Source organism: Brachyistius frenatus, unplaced genomic scaffold (assembly GCF_029030835.1).
Source record: "Brachyistius frenatus isolate BFR_SWC_R1_liver_20210118 unplaced genomic scaffold, ASM2903083v1 Contig_276, whole genome shotgun sequence".
NCBI classification, from domain to species: domain Eukaryota; kingdom Metazoa; phylum Chordata; class Actinopteri; family Embiotocidae; genus Brachyistius; species Brachyistius frenatus.
In genome coordinates, this window is record NW_027210875.1 from 410001 (window position 1) to 429778 (window position 19778).

The following is a 19778-nucleotide window of genomic DNA, read 5'->3' on the forward strand; positions in this document are numbered from 1 at the left end:
TGACCAAGTACAAAGGACATTTTTCTATGTCCTATGTTCTCTGTATTTGGAGGTAGGAGGGTTGGCCTGGTGGCATGAATCATGCAAGAGGCTGAGGTTCAAATCCAGGAGGTGACAACGTTGTTCTTGAGTTCCATGTTGTTTAATATTCCTGTCAATCACAAGGCCGCATGCATGCAGTAGGTTTCGTTTCTGTCCAATACAGGAAAACGCAAAACTGTCACGCCTCGACAGGCCAAAGCGTGGCTATTTCCCGTTTAGCACCAGTGGACCTGCGTGTCTATTTCACATTTTGATACCGGGTTGTTCGATGATGTTGAATCCATTATTTTTCTGAAGATTGAGCTGACGCAAATATTTTCAAACCTTTTTTTATACAACCTTCACAATTTGACATTGCTGCTCATATTAATCGTTTTGATGGAAAATATTTGCAGGGGGGTGTCACCCCTCCAGCGTGTAAAGACCTTTGTGCTGTGGCTGATTCCTAAAATCAAGACTGTTTTAACACCATTAATGTCATAATGCCTTTCTACTCATAGGTTGCTCACTGACCTTGAGATGAAGAGGTAGCTGTTATTCAGCTCGTTAACGAACGATATCATGACAGCAGCTTCAGCCTGATTTTTGTTTGCTCATTTAGTGTCAGTCATTGTTCCTGCTCACTGCTCACAGGTTCCTGGGTTTCATTCAGCAATTCACAACCTGACAACCTGAACACCAGATGCCCTCAAATAATCCCTCGTGGCCCGTCACTAGACCTTCTCCTGCCAGCACACCTGCCCCCCCATGTTTTTATTAATTAGCCAATCCTGCCTCCTGCACCCGTGCTCTCTATATCTCAACATGTAATTATGTATATTTAGGATATCAAACACAGGGCAACAATTAGCCCTTCAGCTTTTCTCTGCTATCTCACTCCCTAGTTCGTTATAGAAGATAGACTAAATCTTCAAATACACCTTTTCTGAATCCATGTCTGAGGTTGTAGGAAGTCTTTCCTGAGCTCAGTGATTCGTAGCCTGGCTGCACCAGGCTTTAGTTTTCTTCGCTGTGATGATTGTCGGGGAAATCAGCTCGTATTAACATTCGCTTAGCCCTTCTGAGGGACGGACCAATCAGCGACAGGTTTAGCGTGTTTGTCCCGCCCCTCCTTCACTGTGATTGGACAGCTGGTGACAGTGACAAGCGCAGTTAACATTGTTCAGCTCTCATTGACCAGCACATTGAAAACACTCAGCACCTCATCGTGCTGCTGGCGTTCATTAAAAACAATTTAAAAAATATGCTTTACTCAGGAAAAAAAAAATGTTGTGTCAGCTGTTTTCAGCACATGCTGATTGGTTAAAATTAACTAGAGATCTACACTCTCGGGTGAAGGATGGAAGGACTGCAAACAATTCCCAATGGAGCGAAACCAAACTCAAATTCACGCGGTAAATTTGGGTCTGGCTACGCATCACTACGTTTAACTTAATTACCAAAACTGACAGTTTGAGGTCTCAAGTTTTAAGTGAAAGCATCAATCCATTTTGAATCTAGATATTATTTTGTTTTATTTATATCTGCATACTTGGAGAGATCTGTTTGTTTCACGCTGTCTAGCGTGACAGTCATTTAGCTCGACATTGTCATGCTGCATTTGTGTGATGTCAGAAAATAGGAACCACAGGAAAGACACATTAGTCCACGTGTTGACGCATCATGTGTTTAGACCTCATTCCTATAAACTCGTAGTGACACACCTGCTAGGACTAAATTAGCAACATTGTGATGAAAACTACTCTTAAATACAATTTAAACAATGACATCGATGCATGCAATAATCTCTCCCTACTTATTATCATGTAAAATAACAACGATGAGGAAGCAATAATTACCGCTCACTGTTGAGGGAAATATTCAGCCTCCAGAAAGTAAATAACGAGAGAACAAGGAGGTGATTTTGGACACAAGCAAGTCCTCATTCAAAAGCAGGTTTCCCTACGAAGACCTTTGTCTGGATGTCAAGAGAACCTGTCAATCTGATCCTTTTGTATTCAGCTGTCTCTTAAATAAAAGCATGTCTGTCTGCAACTCTCTGATGTCTCAGACGGAGGAGACATTTAACAGTTTTTGCATTTCCTTGACACATCAAAAAAATATATAAACCAGAGTTTACATGTGCTGTGCTCGCTCTGCTGTGTTGGGATGAATCTCCGACAGATTATAGAGGAGTGTGAAACCAGGTCAGCGGGCCAACAGAGATAACAGGATATCGGGGAGGAACACAACGTGGAGGGGTGTTTTATCCCATCGATGAAGCGTTTAGTGACTCAGTGAAACTGCTGTTACGGGTCAGAAAATGACATCAAGAGGTTACTGAGTTTTTGCAGGGGTTCTTTATACGCTGATATGATTTTATAGAAGCCTCTTTGTCTGTAAAGTGGAAAATCCCTGGCAGTGTGGGTCTCCTAGATGAGCTTTTATGGTCTCATTCAGAACGAAAGTGCAATGTCACAAGGTCACACTGTGTGTATTACACTGATAAAGGACAACCTTGCAGGTTCTTTGTCCTTTCCTTCCACTTAATGGGAATCTCCACCGTCGTTTATATCTGAAGAGAGATTCATGTCTTCTCTTGAAACGCCACACAGGAGAGTTTAAAGAGCCCCTTCAAACCCCTCTGAACATTGATGTCGCTGATCGTTTTACCACAACAAGTCCAATTAACTTCTTAAACGTCTTAAAGTTACATTTTACATATGCAAATGTATTACTTTTCTACATTTCTTCACATCACACTTTTAAAAGTTTAATAATGGACCAAGATCAGCTTCCAAACCAGTTGTGATGTCACAAATTGTGCTCGTAGGCCTGCCCCTTAAATTCAGATTTCCAATGAGCACAGAAAAATGTTGATGTGAAAACAAGCTTGTAGTGTTAAACTCTGCACAAACAGTACTTCCTTCTGCACAGTGAAGCTCCAACATTCAACTGTGGGAACACGTTTTAGTGGAGAAGGATTTTAAAACAGGATTCACGGGACCCAGCGATCGAAAAGATGTTTACGTAGATTTTACATTATTTAAATGCTAGTTTTAACCAAAGTCTGTTATAAACTAGATTGAACATTTTATATAGCGAAAGATACACTAGCCACATGATTAAACAAAGCTCATAGAGTACAAAATACAACAATAGAGAAATGATCATAGTCAGGGCCAGAAGCATTACAAGGTGAACCATCATTGACTTTTCACCAGATTCGGTATGACAGGTGGACATATTGGATCTAACAACTTTGAACAATGTGTTTACGAGCTGCTGAAGCCTCACAGGATGCTCACAAAAGCATCACAAGATTTTTGTTGAGCCTCATTCAGAGCAAGACACACACTCAAGCAGAGAGAGAGAGAAAGCGCACCATTAAACAGCTGGTTCTGCTGGCTGATGCTGGTGGATCGGGATGTTTGTCCACTTCTAGCATCCTGCTGTGATCCGGCACCGCTGCAGTTTTAAATGGAGGCAGTTTAAAAATCCATATATGACCGGCGGGGCCGTTAAGTTGTCCCGAGGCAGAAACAGGTCGAAAGCTGGTCCAACAGGACTCTATCTGGTCGGGTTAAAAGCTTTAACTGGACCACACTGATATCGGATTTTCCTATGTGGATCAGCACATTCAGGCGCCTCTGGAGGGAAACACGTTTCTCTTTTCATAAAAAGAACTCGAACGTCTAAAAGATCAGTCAGAATGTTCCAAACTAAAAAATTTACAAAACAGAGTTCATCATCAAATGTTAATCACGGTTCATATTTATCTGCACAAAACGGCAAAAACTTTCAACTATGGCTGCAAAAAATAACTTTTTTCACACCTCATGTAACTTGTTAATGACAATTACAATGAACTTATTAGTTGTTTTGTTGTAAAACATCAGAAAATACTGACAAATACCCTGATATCTCATAATGTATTCCAAAATACACCCTTATGATCTTATTGGAAGAATGAATGAACAGGTTTAAACTTGATTTTATAGCAAAAAATAACAAATCCTGCCCCTTTCAATTGTTTTTATTCTTCCAGCGATATCCGGAGGCACGACGTTTAACAGGTCGACGAAGTTGACTTTTTTTGTTTATCCCAAAGGTGACATCACAAGTGTAAAAACACTTTTCTTTCCATTATTCAACATCATGACTCAGCAACAGAAGGGGAGACTGTGACCATATTTCACCTTTAGTTCGATACTCAGTCCCTCCAGGACATCATGGACCTGCAATGGCAATAATTAACACAAATTCAGGCAATCTCACGGATATGAAATGTAACTTGTGTAACTTGAGGCACACAACCTCGAGGCGGTAGTTTTAGATTTAGATGTTTTATTTGTTTTAAAAACAGCTGCATATTTGATCAAACAATGTAAAAAAAACTAAACAAAAAACATTGGCTATTTGGTAATTAATTCACCATCATGACTTTTTTAGCACATATAAGCACAGAGTGAGAGGTTGTTGCTTTATTCTGTGCTAAATATATTTAGGAGTGTTTGCTTTTGATTTTACAGTTAATCAATAAAGAGACGGCCGTTGAAAACCTAAATCCAAATATTCTCAGGCGTTTTGCGGTCATTGTTACAGTACGGTGAGCAACATGTACCGTGACTGGATGCAACTCTAGTGTGGTGTAAAGTAAATGTGTGAAATATTTCCAGTGGGCCTTTATCAGTTTTTCACACGCACAGGAGAATATTGAGTATTTTTTTGCAACTGCAAGGACAAACTCTGCATGAAGGCCACGCTCAATATACCACACAACACAGAGAGAGTGTATATGAAAGATGTGCAATTGACTGCAACACACACACACACACACACACACACACACACACACACACACACACACACACTTAAGTAGTAGGCCCACTCAGAGGTGACATTTTGTATAGCCCGAGCGAACACGCCATTACACAGTGATCACAGTGTATCTGCAGCATTAAAGAGCAGCCGGCCGCTCTTTTAGCGTGTCCTGTTCTTTGAGTAGTTCAGACCAGTGGCAGCAAATCTCCAACACATTTATTGTGGTCAGGCCGAAGGAATACTGTCTGAACTCATGTGACACAGTTTGCGAACAATGATATTATCATTGGTTTTACACTTGATTTAGTCCATTGATTCGAAATCCTTTAAACTTTGCATTCTCATTGGTCCTTTTCAAACTTTTTATTATGATTTCCTTCCCGCGGGCAGCCATTGGTTTCAGATCAATCAGACAGCAGTGACTTGAAACACGCTGCGGATAGATAATCCATCACAGTCAACATGAAGTCACCTTTTATTTCATTCAGCTCTAAGTGCATATTGAACAGTCTGCACTGAACTGCCATGCAACAATAACTGAACTCTGACAGAAATAAAATCCGACAGGACATTCATTGAGATAGATTAGGTATTCACAGCAACTTACCAGTCTACGCAAGTCAACTTTCTCAGAAAGGAATGGATATGCCAGCGAACGATACAGAAACAGATTAACAGTCTAAAACGTGTTTTATGTCATTTCTCCACTGGTTTGGTTCAGAAAGGTTTCGCAGGCTCACGGCATGAACGTGTGCATTTTCCATTCTCTCTTCCAACAGGTCCAAGTGTGCTGACCTGTGGTATCAAACCACGACAATCTCAAGATTATATTGTCATAGTAAACTGATTGGTTGAATATGTGTATTTATGAGGCAGCATTAAGCACTTTGCAGCGTTTAACCCAGATTAAATTCCACTGAAAAGTGAATGATTTTTAGACATCTAGACTACATACAGTATAACCAAACTGTGTCCAAGTCAGATCGGCCCTCTGAGTTGTCAGCGTGTGCCGTGTTCTACCAACCTACCAACAGAGTGCATATCAGTCATAGTTCCATAATAGAACCCTAAAGTCCCTCAGAGTATCTCTCTTGCATGTCTGCTAGCAGTGCTGTGAGGTGAAGTGGTAATGTCATTGGCGCTAACACAGTCTAGCTCAGACATTTTTTAACCGCATTCGCCATCAGAGCTTAGAGCATCACAGCGGCGAGCACATTGCAGGGAGTAAATTGCATGCAAATTATGCTGCTCTGCACTCTGACTGTATTTAAATGTGTTGTTGTGATCTGCCTCTCACCGAAAAGACCTGTTGAAATGCTGTTCAATAATAGCACATTTATATGTACGGTTACATGTCTGACTTCTAAACACCTGAACTTCCAGTTGGGTTTTTAACCAAATAATACCGACATCTTTTGACAGTAAATTTAGGAGGATACCTTCTTCGAAAGCATCTCTGCTTGCAGTGGTTTTAGTAGCTGCTCCGGATGTCAGGTTTGACCTGAAAGCTGGAAGCAGCCTCACTGTTTTGAGTCTTCCTGAGCTGGAATGATGTCGGATGATTTAGATTTTTCATATTTTTTTGTAAATGAGTTTGTTTAAGAGTTGAGTAGGATGATTAATGTTGCTATCAGTTCGAACCTTGAACCTGACGTGAGAAAATCTGTTACCAAGCTGTTCCTGTGGTGTGGACACGCACCCGTCATCACACCATCATGGACATTGGCCTCTGTAGATATTGAGACAAGTTTCATACAGCTTACTGTCAGGTAGCCTTTATGTTATGGTCTTTTTTGTTGTTTTTTTCCTTTTAGGTTTACGAGCAGGACGACCTGTCGGAGCAAATGGCCAGTCTGGAAGGGCTGATGAAGCAGCTCAACGCCATTACCGGCTCCGCCTTCTAACCTCTGACCCCAGCCCAACCCGGCCCAGCCCTGAGCCACGGTCCAGTCTAGAACCCTTCTTCATGCCTTGATGTCACCTGCTGTCCATTCTCTGATGGGACCAACAGGTCAAGCTGGGTTTGAAGATGCCCGTGTGGAATCATGTACCCGTGTGCTGGGTGGAGTCGGTTTGGTTTCTACTGGTCTCGACTGGTATCCACGGGGACCGGGATTGAAAGGGAATTATACAGAGGATAAACATTACAGCAGCACAGGATCAACTCCAAGAACAGGACTAGTGTTCAGAGGGTTCTTTAGGAGTTCAAACTGAAACCCCTCTAGACCCTTCAACCTCAAACACCAAACTAGAAAAACCCAATGCCTAGCGTCTCGACTTACTGGAAGAGGAGGAAAGGATTATCGCAAAAAAAGAAGACAAAGTTATTCGAGTCCTCCTGTTTCTCTTATTTGTGGTATTTATTAGCATCCTCTTCCGCTGAGTTCTCCTCAACTCAGTTACTGTGACTGTACCTCACTTATTTTTCATGATCACTGTTGGACGTATTCCTTTCGTCTTTAGTTTCATGTTTGGGTATACCAACGTTGTGCATTTACAGGGTGTGTATACAGTTTGAAAATGCTGCAGGAACCTACAGTCAGAAACACAAAACATCCACAGCCACCAAAGTTTCACAAAAACGTCCTTCTTTTTTTCTCGTGGATCCCAGGTTGCCTGTTGCGGCGGCGCCACGTGATCCGGAAATCCGTTTTTTTCTTCTCATGGACAAAACAGTACAATTTCACTAGATCGGCCATCACCCATGTAGTCCTTCCACTTCCTGGATCTTAAGATAAAGAAAGGGAGGAGGTTAAAATTGTGAAGAATCTGCCAGTCTGGCCTGAATCATCTGGATCTGGATCCAGCTAACTCTTATTCTTACAGGACTGTTTAAAAACCTCCGTAGATTCCTACAGTTTGTTGCTGCTCTTGACCAAGCCTTTACTCACCCGAACCCAGAAAAACTCAGATCTTTACCTACATGGACTTGGGTTGTTTCCAAATTCTCATCTTGGAAAGCTTTGGTCCTTCTTCTTTGTTTTTGCTAGCTGTCCCAGGTGTCGACTGAAGGTCAGTGAAAGAAATCATCATTAAGGAACAAATGTTACAAGAAATCTGGAGTTGGATTAGTTTGACCAATCCTATCTTGGAGGAAAATGTATTTTTCCCTGGATGGAACGTGGTAAATGGTCATATCAGAAACTAATTGGGATTCACTCTTAACTTACCATTTTTCAGGCTGTACTGTATGTACATCACATTCATTGCAGTGTGAGCCACTGAAGAGGCGTAACAGTCTGTGAACAAGAGAAATGTTCAATGAAGACTTTGTCGTTCTCTTTGGGGACACCTGTCCATCAGTTCACAAAAGATTATCAGTGAGAGGCACCTAATGACACTCTCTGAATCAAAGTTATAATAATAAACGAACATAAAAGCCACCAAAACACAAACAAGTCATGATCACAAGAATACAAGTTTGTTATAATGACAGATCAGTAAACTGTTATCTCTGGATCGATGAATAGAGAATATTATCTTGACATAACAAAATAATTCAGTGATGCTGTATAATTGGCAACAATTCACCTACCTGGGGGCACTATGGTGCTCCTGTCACAGTTGGAAGAAGTGGAAATTTGGAGTTAGCATAATGGTCAATTGCGAGTGTTACAGCAGAAAGGATTAAGTTATTATTATTAATATTATTATTGAGGTTAGAGATGGTGGTTCAGCCCTTGATGACGATAATTCGATTGATCCATATCACTGTTGTTTGTCTTACGTTGTGTAGTTTCAGTGTATGTTTGGCTGAAAGGTAGTGTGTTGTATTTGGACCTCTTTTTGCTGAATCCATATGTATGTATCACAACACAAACACACGTGTACCTCTTGTCGACCTTGATCACCCACATGGGAATATTGCAAAACGGCCAGCTTCACTTCGTGTTTATTTCAGGGGATTCAGTTTTGATACAAAAATGAAAGAAAAAGTAAGAAAAAGAAAAACACAAATAATGCATATTCCACAAAGTATATTTTTACATTTGGTGTCCTGTCAGAGGTGTTTTTTTTAAATCAGGTTTTTTAAACACATTTACGCAAAGCACTACTTTACGCAGTGAAAAATAAACCTTTGGCCTTTGAACTCGTCAAACACAGTTAGGTTTAATTCTAAATTCTGTCATTAACCAGTAGACGTAAACCCTTTTGTGTTACTTTTAGTTTTATTATAAGTCGTCTTTAAAAAGTGGATTGACGCAATGATTTTTGTGGTGGAATTCAAAACCTGCAGCATTTTGGTTTGGAGGACGACGTGGAACAAGTCAGGACGACAGTGCAAAGAGCATCTACCTGCCTGTTCCTTAAAACAACTCGATTTTCATTGACAGCACACGGAGGAATCTCAGTTAGAGAATTACAGTAGAGTGAGATTAGATGGGTCGGCGTGTTTTTGTTACACTTTCTGAAAGAGGGGATGAAATGTTGCAGTAGGAGAGTGAGCAAGGTGTACACTGTAAAAAAAAAGAAAGCCCTAAAAGTTGATTTGTTCTGGCAGCCTGTTGACGTACCCAGGACGTCAGATACCGCCGTTCTGTCAAAGCCATTCACGTCACAGAGACATAGACAAAGTGCCCGTTGGCGTCAGTGCTGTGACCACCCGAATCCAAAAAGGAGGTCATGTGACCGGACCGAGTGCGCAGAGGGAGGACGTCAAACACAGCTACTTCCACCCAGGAAACCAGTGTTCAAGTGGATTTATTTTAAGTAACGGAAGTAAACAAACGTATGTAAGATATTAAACTTACAGTGGATGACATACTTTTTGTTCTAAACCTAACCACCTTGTTTTTGGTGCCTAAACTTAAGACCAGGTCCATAACTCGGAGACTCCTCCAGGCTTTGACAAAATGGTGTGCTTGACATCCTGAGATGAAAACAGGTTACGCTTGTGTTTTCAGACGAGTGAAGTAATAACACAGATGGGTGAAGTCTCACTTGTCTTTTTATACTTTTGCAGGAATCCATTTTTCAAAATATCAACCCTCATTTTTAAAACATAATTGGAAACAAGTGGAATTACACCCCTTATTATCTTTCACTTAAAGGATAAAACGGATTTGGAGGCTGAGATTGTGACTAAACGACTAGCAGAGAAGGATATGTTTTGGATTGTGCAGAAAGGTAGGAACTTAAAATGAAAAATGATTCATTCATCAGCTGAGAAAAAAAAAACAGCCATCAGTATGCTCCATATTTGACTGTGTCACCCCAGTCACCATATTGTAATTTACAGACCTTTATCTTTCTGTGATGAAAGGAAAAAGCCTGAGGGAGACAGAGAGCGCACAGGCAGAAAAGGTGAATTGATATTCAGGGGTGGTTTGTATGTGCCAGCCGGGGCACAGAGGAATGAGGCCGTGAATTCATTATAACGCCGTTTCAAATATTATGATTCAAGCTCACGCTCCCTGAGCCGTTTCGGCGGCGGGGAAAAGTCCCGGGGACGGAGGGGATGGAAAGGTGAACAAACGCAGGCAGGCGGGCGGCGTGGGGATCAAACTCATCAGCGTGTTCTGGGAGATACATCCAGGTTGAGCCGAGTGCTTTAACTCTGCTCCTCTTCCAGGGAGCTGAGCAGAGCTGCATAGAGATGGAACAATTCAACCCTGCTGGGCAAGACTGAAATTTGATCTTGAAGAATGAAAATCCGATTTAGACAGTAAATGTTAAATGAAAAGGCCTGTTGACTCATGAGATTTGTCTTTTCAGTGGAGAAAGAGAGGAAATCAGCAGAAATAATTACAGTTAAATGGTTTAACTTTTGTTTTTTTCACCCATGAAAGTCTAGCAGATATTTGTTTAGTTCCTTTCTTTTGAGTTTTAAAACTTGCAAACAGTTTTTGAAAACCGTGTGGGCTCTTGATGACTTCACCACATGGCAATTACATAACAGTAAATCCACGTTTCCATCCACCTGTTTTATGAGTGTTTTTGATTTGCACAAAAGTGCAAGAAGTGGAATAAATCATGATGCACAAGAGGCTAAAAGTAAACTTCCGTTGAAGCCTCTGTTTTGCTGAAGACACTAAATGTGTGTAAATAAGGCTTCCGGTAGCTGCAGTGTTATATGAACAGAGGAGCAAGTGAGATGGGAGGAGGTCGGGGTGTATGGATGGGTTCTTCAAACATTTCAACACTGTTTGTTTAGCAATTCAAAACATCAGTCAACGTTTCTTTAAGCATCGCCACTCAGCTATGTGTTAACGGTTGTAACCATGACAACGAAGGTCCTCTGTTTTTACCACAACCCCGATCTTTCCGTAAGTTTAACTAGTTAACGGGTTGAAGGACTTGTCCAAACTGTATTTGGACTAATCTGATTGAAATCTGTTCTGTACGATTATAAAGGGTCTCAAGTCTGTGAGCTCTATAATCTGATATCTTTGAACACAATTCTCTAAACTTCTGATTTCAAGTCTCTGCAATTTTATTTTCACAAAACACTAAGAAGAACCAGTGGCTGCCTGAATGGCAAGAAATCAGTCTGTTAGAGGATCCTGAAAACGATCAGCCGGGCTGAGAAGTTCCAAAGATTTATAGTTGGTGAGCTAAAACTTGAAACACTCTGTGGTCTGTTGAGGTTGGTGTCTTCGTGGGACATTTGATGATTGATCCAATGAGAGAACAGTCGGGCTGTGTAGTTAACAGCATGAATAAAGCAATTTAAAGCAGTGCATCAAACTTGCTGATTAAATCTGGTAGTGGATGCTTCTTCCCTGCAGCTGTCAAAAATAGTAAATATTCGGATATAGTCTTAGGAATGAAGTGTTTGGGTTGTAGAAGTGTCATAAACACCTGCTAACGTTCTCCAGTTGCCAAAATACTTCAACTTTGTGTACTTATGCATTTGTTGTTGCCTTTAACATAAATAAGACATTTACACGCCCTCACTTTTCACCAGTTATTTTTCTTTCTTCATATTTAGTCTCTTCATTTGAAGTCTTTGTGAAATGTAAAAATTTTCTCTGTTATGTTAATTTGTTCGACGCAGAGAAGAGATGAGACGGTCTGCTCTGCTGAGAGCTTCTCCCCAAAGTGCTGTGTCCCTTTTAAAGCTAGAGACGAAAAAGGAAAGTTCTACTTCAGTGGCACAGATGCAGCTTTTCAACAGCTGTCTGGAAAAACAGTCGACACATCAGACGGGTGATGGCAGGCATCGTCCTGTGCTTGAAATATCACAGTTTGGATCCATAAAACAGCCAGCGTGTCCATCAAAATGTCCCATAGCAAGATGCTGAAGCTCCAACTGCAACTGCAGAGCAGAAATTTAGATTCTTATTTCTGTTTAAAACACACGGGAGGTTTTGTCTGAACCATTTAAAGGGAAATGCTCGTTAAAAAAACACTTGTATGGAGTGTTTGATTCAAATACATCTTTGGCAGACAGCTGCAGGGAAGTAACGTTGATGTGGATCATCTGTGTTTGTATTTACAGCACTGATCACAGTCAAACAGCAGCTGGACAGTTCAGTCGCTGCTTTCCATCAGTAGAAGTCACACTCTTTTCCCCTTTGGTAGACTGCACCAAGTGTTTTTTGCATATTTAATCCATGCAAAGAATATGACTATTAAGTCGTACAGCTGCAAGTTGTTGCATCAAAATGAAACCAGAACTTGGCGCAGTTTTTTGTCCTTCATGCAGCCACCAGTTTCTGCTCATTTTTAGTCTGAAAATCGATTCGAAGAGATCAATCGATAGAAAATCTGCAAACTTATTCTGATGCTCCATTAATGAACCAAAAACACAAAACATTTGGTGCCTCACTGTAAACTCAATATGGTGGTTCATTGGTTGAAAAAGCAAGCAATTTAATAATGACCTTGGTCTTTACGAAATTGTGATGATTTGGTTTTCTGACATTTCATGGCCAAATGATTATCAATACAACAATCCTAATCCATCATAAAATCACTGTTATTTTAAATCTTACTTGACTGTGTGGTGGTTGTTTATTAAAAGAAAAATCAACTGGCATTTATCACCGCACAACAGTAACGAGTCACTAACTGCAGGACACTTCGTCCAGCAGCTCATTCGAAGCCTTATTACAGATTAATACGTTTCATTGTGACAGCTCCCTTTTGTGGCCATAGTTAGGACATGACATGGTCCTGGAGACAGTCAAGTGGAGGGAGGAGGCGGGGCTGATGGATGGGTCGACAAAACATTGGACTTCCTAACACGGTAGATTGCTGTTTTCTGACTGTTCTGAACCAGGTCAGCATGACTTTTACCCAAAATTGTGTCATAATCTTAACTGTGTTTATTTATTGTAAACACTTTGTATTTCCTGATTCCAACTAAAAGGCAACTCTATTTTACCCTAAGATTTGATTTGATATTTTCCTTAAACCCGCTGGAGCTGTTTTTGTGCCTAAACTGGAAAAAAAAATAATAAATAACAGAAGCAAAAAACATTGAGAGGACGTGCAGCTAGTACCTTTATGGCCCATAACATTTGGATAATAATACATGCAGACATTTTGACTGATGCATGAGGTGACTCCAAATCTCTAATTCAGAGCAAGTTTACTTTTTCGGGGGAATTATCTGAAATGAATGGCTGTTGACGAAGTGAATTCATCTCCAAACAAATAGAACATTTTGAAATTTTGATTTTGATTTTGAAAGTAATGGGCTGAAAAATCTCAAATACTGCAGTGCTTCTTTAACTGATGCCAGAACAGAAACAGAACCAACAAACGTTCAACCTCATCCTTTCTTATTTCATCGTTCAGTAAACTAGGTTCATGTTGTCAACTAGAAATAAAAAGTTCATTCAGGAGGCTAGAAGGGAAACAGAAAGGATTCACTTCAGTCAGCGCAGATGTGTAGTCTTCTCTTTTTTGTTGTTGTTTTGATTACACTTCACACTTCAACTCTCTGACACCTTCTTACAGCCAGATGTTTTTATTTTGGCTTCTTGTTGGCTCTACATGTGTATTTTACTGTGGAGAAAAGCGTCACTGCAGCAGTACTACGTTAAAGAAAGCTGCTTTTTTTTTTTTACAGTGTACAGTTCCACTAGAGTAGTAGTAACTTTTTATAATCAAATTTAATATATTATTATTATTATTATTATACTTTATTTCGAGTGCTGTTTAAAACTATTATTTATAACCATGTGATATTTTTGCAAATGTAAATTTAGTTTAGCAAAGAACAAAATGAAAAAGAGGACTGAAGCGCTGTTTTTTTATTTTTTTTTATTTTATTGCCTTAAAAGTTTTCAGTATTTTTTTAATTCTATTGTAGATCATTTACATTTCCTATTGAAACATTTGAATGGTTCACCACCAAACTGGTTCACTCTGAGGAGACGCAGTCACCACCACTGTCTGTTTAGTTTCAGTCTCAAATCTGTAGATCAGGGCTCTGATCACATCTATGCAGTACTTCTTACAATATGTACAAAAGAACAGACCTACCGGTATCTTCAACTCTTTGCCCCCCATCCGGATCCAGGAAACCTTCATTTTGGCAACGATGGAGGAGTTGAGGTGGACGGGGTTTCATTATGAAAACTGAGACTTATATATTGCTGCAGAGGTTCTATCACAGTCAACCTTATTGTATTTGTCAACGGTAATGCAACTGAAAGCAGCTGTTATGGTGCATTTGGAGAAACTCACAGATCAAATTTAACCATGAGGTCTGCAGAGGAATGACTCATTAGCTTCAATTATTGGCATCCTTTTGTGCATGTTGCATTATTCACATATTGTCTGATAAATGCTTTTGGCCTTTGAAAAGTAAATTTCATGATATCAGAAAACCAGTATTGGCCAATATTTTGTTAAGGGTTCCCTTTAGTCTGGTTGTTAAAGCTTCTTTACCAAGAAATGTACTCATCAGGACATTTTACAAACGTAAATATAATATTGACTCATGAAGTGTCCATTGTAACATAAATACATAAGGCATTTTGAAATTATTCATCCTATGAATGCAAACACATTGTGTTCTGTATGCTCATAAGATGAAACTGTAAAAACACATTTTTAAATGCAGATTCCTTTTTTCATGTTCCAGCCATTTTTTTATTTATTATTGTTGTATTTTATTATTTGCATTTTTCAGTCAGCTCGTTCCCTTAATGCCACTTTTCATCTCTGTGACATTGTCTGCCAATCAGTCTCAGAGGGTTTTAGTTATTGATGCAAATTGACTCTTGCTTTGGTAATAATTAGCTTTTGACCTCCAACATATCATTTATGCTTTGGCATTTTCAGTTACTTATGTGCAGGCTGATTCAGAATATCTGGGGTAACATACTATTAACCAGAAATTTTGGTCAAGCCCTAATTGGCACATGTGGTTTGCGGATGTTGTGGGTTTTTTTGTATTTCAATAAGGAGTAGCTCTCAGCTGTCTGAATATCTCTGAATGCGCTACTATAAAGAGGTTTTTTAATTGCTTTCAGCTACATTAACACATGACATCTACATATCTTTGCCCTCAAATGTCACCAAATATTGGTGGCTGGAAGGCAGGAAATCTGCGTAAAAAGTGAAACTCTGCAGGAATGTAAAGTAAACGTGCTCGTAGTGAACGGACTAAAACCTACAGAAACACACCGAGAGGTTCCTGTAAAAACACATGGACTTCTATCGGTAAAGAATCCTTGTGAGCTCGTCCTGTGGTGACTGTGAAACTCAGAAACACAGACCAGACCTGATAAGGTGGAAACGGGGAAGCTCAGCTCCCGCATTTCAAAGAGAAACTGGGCTTCATTAACTTCTTTGTTTGGGCGCTTCACTCCTGTGTGGGAACCATTGAGGATCAAAAAAGGGACAAATTACATGGTGAAAAAAAAGAATAAAAAAAGGAGGGATAACAATAAAAAGACAGAATGAAGTTGGTCAGGGATGTGCTGACTTTGAGTGGCCTGGTCGTGTGAAATCGACTCTGTCAGCTCGGGCTTAGGCAGTTTGAGGCTGATGGCTCACAAAAAAGGAAATAATGGTGTAGAAAAAAAAAGAAAAAAATGATTTGGACCTCATCTCATTGGGGTAAAAGGGGCCAAATTAAAATGAACCTTATCTCCTCTCTCACAGACAATTACTTCATTTCCAGAACATCATTGTTCGACAGATTGACGATTCCAAGTAAATATGGTTTGACTTCATCCTTTAATAAAATGTCCAAGAGTCATTATAACCAAATTAGCTTAGTGACTGCAATATTTAAGAGTGAACATTTTGTTCTTTTGAGTGAAGATGATGATGATGATGATGATGATGATGATGATGATGATGATGATGATGATGATGATGATGATGATGATGATGGTGGTGGTGTATCTCAGATGAAGTGAAGTTTCTATCCACAATGTTGTATACAATTGCTGGTTTTGTAATGCACTGTAGAACAGTCCCATGGTCCTTTTTATAGAAATGTTATTTCAATGGTGCATTCTTTTTGTTTGATAAATAAAGTTTTGATACAAAAGCAAACACAGTCTTTGATCAGTGTTTCTGCATTATTTTCTTAATTAGACAAATGTGCTGATTGTCACTGGGGTCAACAATGTGTGTGTGTGTGTGTGTGTGTGTGTGTGTGTGTGTGTGTGTGTGTGTGTGTGTGTGTGTGTGTGTGTGTGTGTGTGTGTGTGTGTGTGTGTGTGTGTGTGTGTGTGTGTGTGTGTGTGTGTGTGTGTGTGTGTGTGTGTGTGTGAGATCCAGTTGCTGTTAGATATCACTGTGTTCTGTCCACCAGGGTTAATACCAATAGGTAGGTAGGTAGGTATATACTTTATTAATCCCCGAGGGGACTTTTTTTTTTTTTTTTAAATAATTCCACTGCAAGATGAGACTTGAGTGAGATGTGAATCCAGAAAGAGTTTTGGCTGATGAGAACCATGACATCTCAGTAGTGACGAAAATAAACATCTGTATTAATCATAGATGTGTGGGACTTGGACATAAATGGCATTCAATGGACTCTCTGGAAACAGCTGGACGACCTTGCCCTTCTCTCTCACACTCAGCAACAGATGCAGGAAAAGACGATCTGGTCTGAGAACGCTCAGCTCGACTGGGCTTCAACATCCATGAAAGTGAGCAAGATCCTCCAGATCCAAGTAGCAAATAGAGCACGCATCGAGCTGGAAGAAGAGGCGCGAGAAGAGGCCTAGAGCTTCACTTACCTCGGCAGCATTGTCAACAAGCTGGGTGGAACAGATGAGGACATTAGGATAGGAACTGGCAACGTGAGCGCAGCTTTCCATCAACTGAAGAACATCTGGGAATCCACAGACCTGACAGCTAACATCAAGATCAGGATTTTCAACACCATGGTAAATCCTGTCTTACTCTATGGAAAATCACTGTCACCACCATGAAGAGAATCCAGACCTTCATTAACACCTGCCTCAGGAATATTCTGAGGCAGACAGAATAAGGAATGAAGACCTGTGGCAGCGAACAAGTGAGCAACCTGCAGAAGAAGAAATCCTCCAAAGATGCTGGAGATGGATCGGCAAACTTACATCGAGCACTACGAGGCAAGCCGTCCGTTGGAACCCACGGGGGAGTTCAGAGAGGTCGACCAGCTGGGCGAGTGGCTCAGGACAGGGAGGCTGGAGAAGTTTGTTGGTGGCTCACACTGAAGGTTAGGACGTGAGCTCACTTGGAGCATTAACACCAAAGTGCACACTGGGAATTTTCTTTAGGCTCAGGAGGAGGTCAGTGCTTGATTATGTGGTCTGTCCTTTCTCATTACTGATTGAATGTTTGCAGCTAAAGTTTATTGGTTTTGAAAATCACAGGGTGGAGTTCCTTAACAAACCACCAGGTGGTGCTTATAAACGGCTAGTTCCAATTAGGAAAAACTTCTACAATATGTCAATCACGGTGGAATCGAGATGAATTATGACCCTTTTGTCTTTCCGTTGCAAGACTTGGACTTTTTGTTTGATAAATACAAGCTAACGCACTCTTTGATAAGTGTCTTCTTCATTTTCTTAATCAGATAACATGTTGGACGTGTGCTGGCTGTTCTCATCCTGCACGTCACGTCTCTGTTGGAAAGCTTTGCAGCCTCGGTGAAACTCTTTGGCACCCTGACCGAGGTTTTCTCCTGGTGGGGATGGCTTTAGCAAAAGATGGCCTGGAGACTCTGCAGGCCTTTTCCTTGTTTCTTCAGAGGACAGATGTCACAGCTGTCAGTGTCAACGCCGCGGAGGGTGTGAAACTGAAAACAATGAGGCTGATGCCATGAACTAAACATTCCTGAAGGAAGTTAAGTCAGTGAACGCGTCTCAGCCAAGTGACGGTCAGCGGAAGGCAAAAGGTCTTCAGTGAACAATTTTCTAAGTGAGCGCAGAATGGATGACAACAGAATTATTTCTGCTGCTCTGAACCTTCAAATTAGCCATCTGATGAAGACGAGTGCATCATATAGGGAGATGATGAACTTCTCACCATAAACAAGACCATCCTCAAAGAGCTTCACAGACGATATAAATGCTCACCAACCTGCTGTTCATGTCAGTTAATGGACCAGCGGTATCCTGCGGACGTTCGTCAATATGTATGTGAAAGAGGGTCAGAAGTTCATCATCAATGCAGATGTATTATTGGTCTGACACATAGAAATATTTACTTCTATGTTGACAGCATATTTAGATTATTTTCTATGAAGTATTAAAGTTTGCTGAGTTTTGGTGCACCATAGCCTAAAAGACTTCACGGTCTCCTTCAATCACTCTGGTTTGTTTTGACTGTCATCACCATCAAACCAAAAGCCACCGTTTCATGTTACCACTGTAATAGAGGACAGATCGGTTTCACCTTTGTTTAGTTACGTTTAGGCACAAGAACAACTTGGGTGGTTTACTCCTCTGGGTGATAGAAGGGAGGAACCTTCCAGTGTATGGCCGTTCAGCTTGGAGGACTTGTTAGAAACATCACATCATCTCCTACTTATCCCTAAAAAGTCATCATATATTCGACATTTTCTTTTTTTTATTATAGATTTTTTTCAAATGTTTGGCACTTTTGCCTTTATTTAGAAGTCATCTGTGGTTGAAATGATGCCATGTAAGAATATATTTCCTGGGTATACAGTTGTGGCTATTCCTACTACTTTCAGATCGTGGAGTTGTTTTTGTCTCATTGTGGACATACTGGACATACTGGACGGCAGCTTTTGTGGTGTTCCACTGCGCTGTGTTTAGGTATACCGTCTCGTTTGTTGTTTAGTTCTGCAGTTTTGTCTGCACTTGGGCTGATGGGCTGCCAGATTGTTGTCTGCAGGCTTGCGAGGCGGATGAGTGAGGCCTGTGGTGAGCTTGTTGTTTTCGGAGGACGAGGCTGCAGGATAAACTATCTGACAGCTCGTCTCTTTCCTCCATGCTGAGACGTCGGCCTCCATCTGCTGCCTGCCAGCCTGACGGCCGCTGCCGACCCAGCAAAGTGATTAGATGATGCAAAAAGAAGAGAAAAAAACAGATTTCGAAGACTGGTTCAGGACTGGAGAAACCAACATGTACTGTGAGTTGCATATTCATTTAAGACCAGATGAAACAGGAACAGAAAGCGTTGGTTTGGGTCAGGTTAGCTTTTAAAAAGTTTGTTAATTATAAAAAATATTGCGATTAAGTTTAACATCAGTAGTTTGGTTTATTGTCAGTTATTTTTTCCAATCTCAAACTAAAGGTTCTATGAATTTTTAAAGAAAATTATAAAGGTTTTAGAGAATCGCCACCTTAACGTGGTGGAGGGGTTGAAACAGAAACAGCTAAAAGGAAACATGAAGTCAGACCAAAACACAAACAGTGAAACAGACCCTGCTGAGAATGACAGTTTGGATCAAAAGGCTAAATGATGCGAATGATTGTTGAACATCCTCATTGTGAAACTCACACACTTCTCCCTCTCTGTATATTCATCCTGATTAGTATTTTTCAATCAAAAAGCGACAG

General features: G+C 40.4%; 1 protein-coding gene across 1 annotated transcript in view; it reads left to right on the top strand.

The window, feature by feature from the left end:
- Positions 1 to 16302, top strand: part of dcc (DCC netrin 1 receptor) — a 318060-nt gene extending 301758 nt beyond the window's left edge. The window contains exon 29 of the mRNA XM_069721879.1: positions 6660 to 16302. Coding sequence (XP_069577980.1) covers positions 6660 to 6749 — 90 coding nt within the window. The 3' untranslated portion in view covers positions 6750 to 16302. The remainder of the gene's footprint in view (positions 1 to 6659) is intronic.
- Positions 16303 to 19778: the final 3476 nt, after the last annotated feature.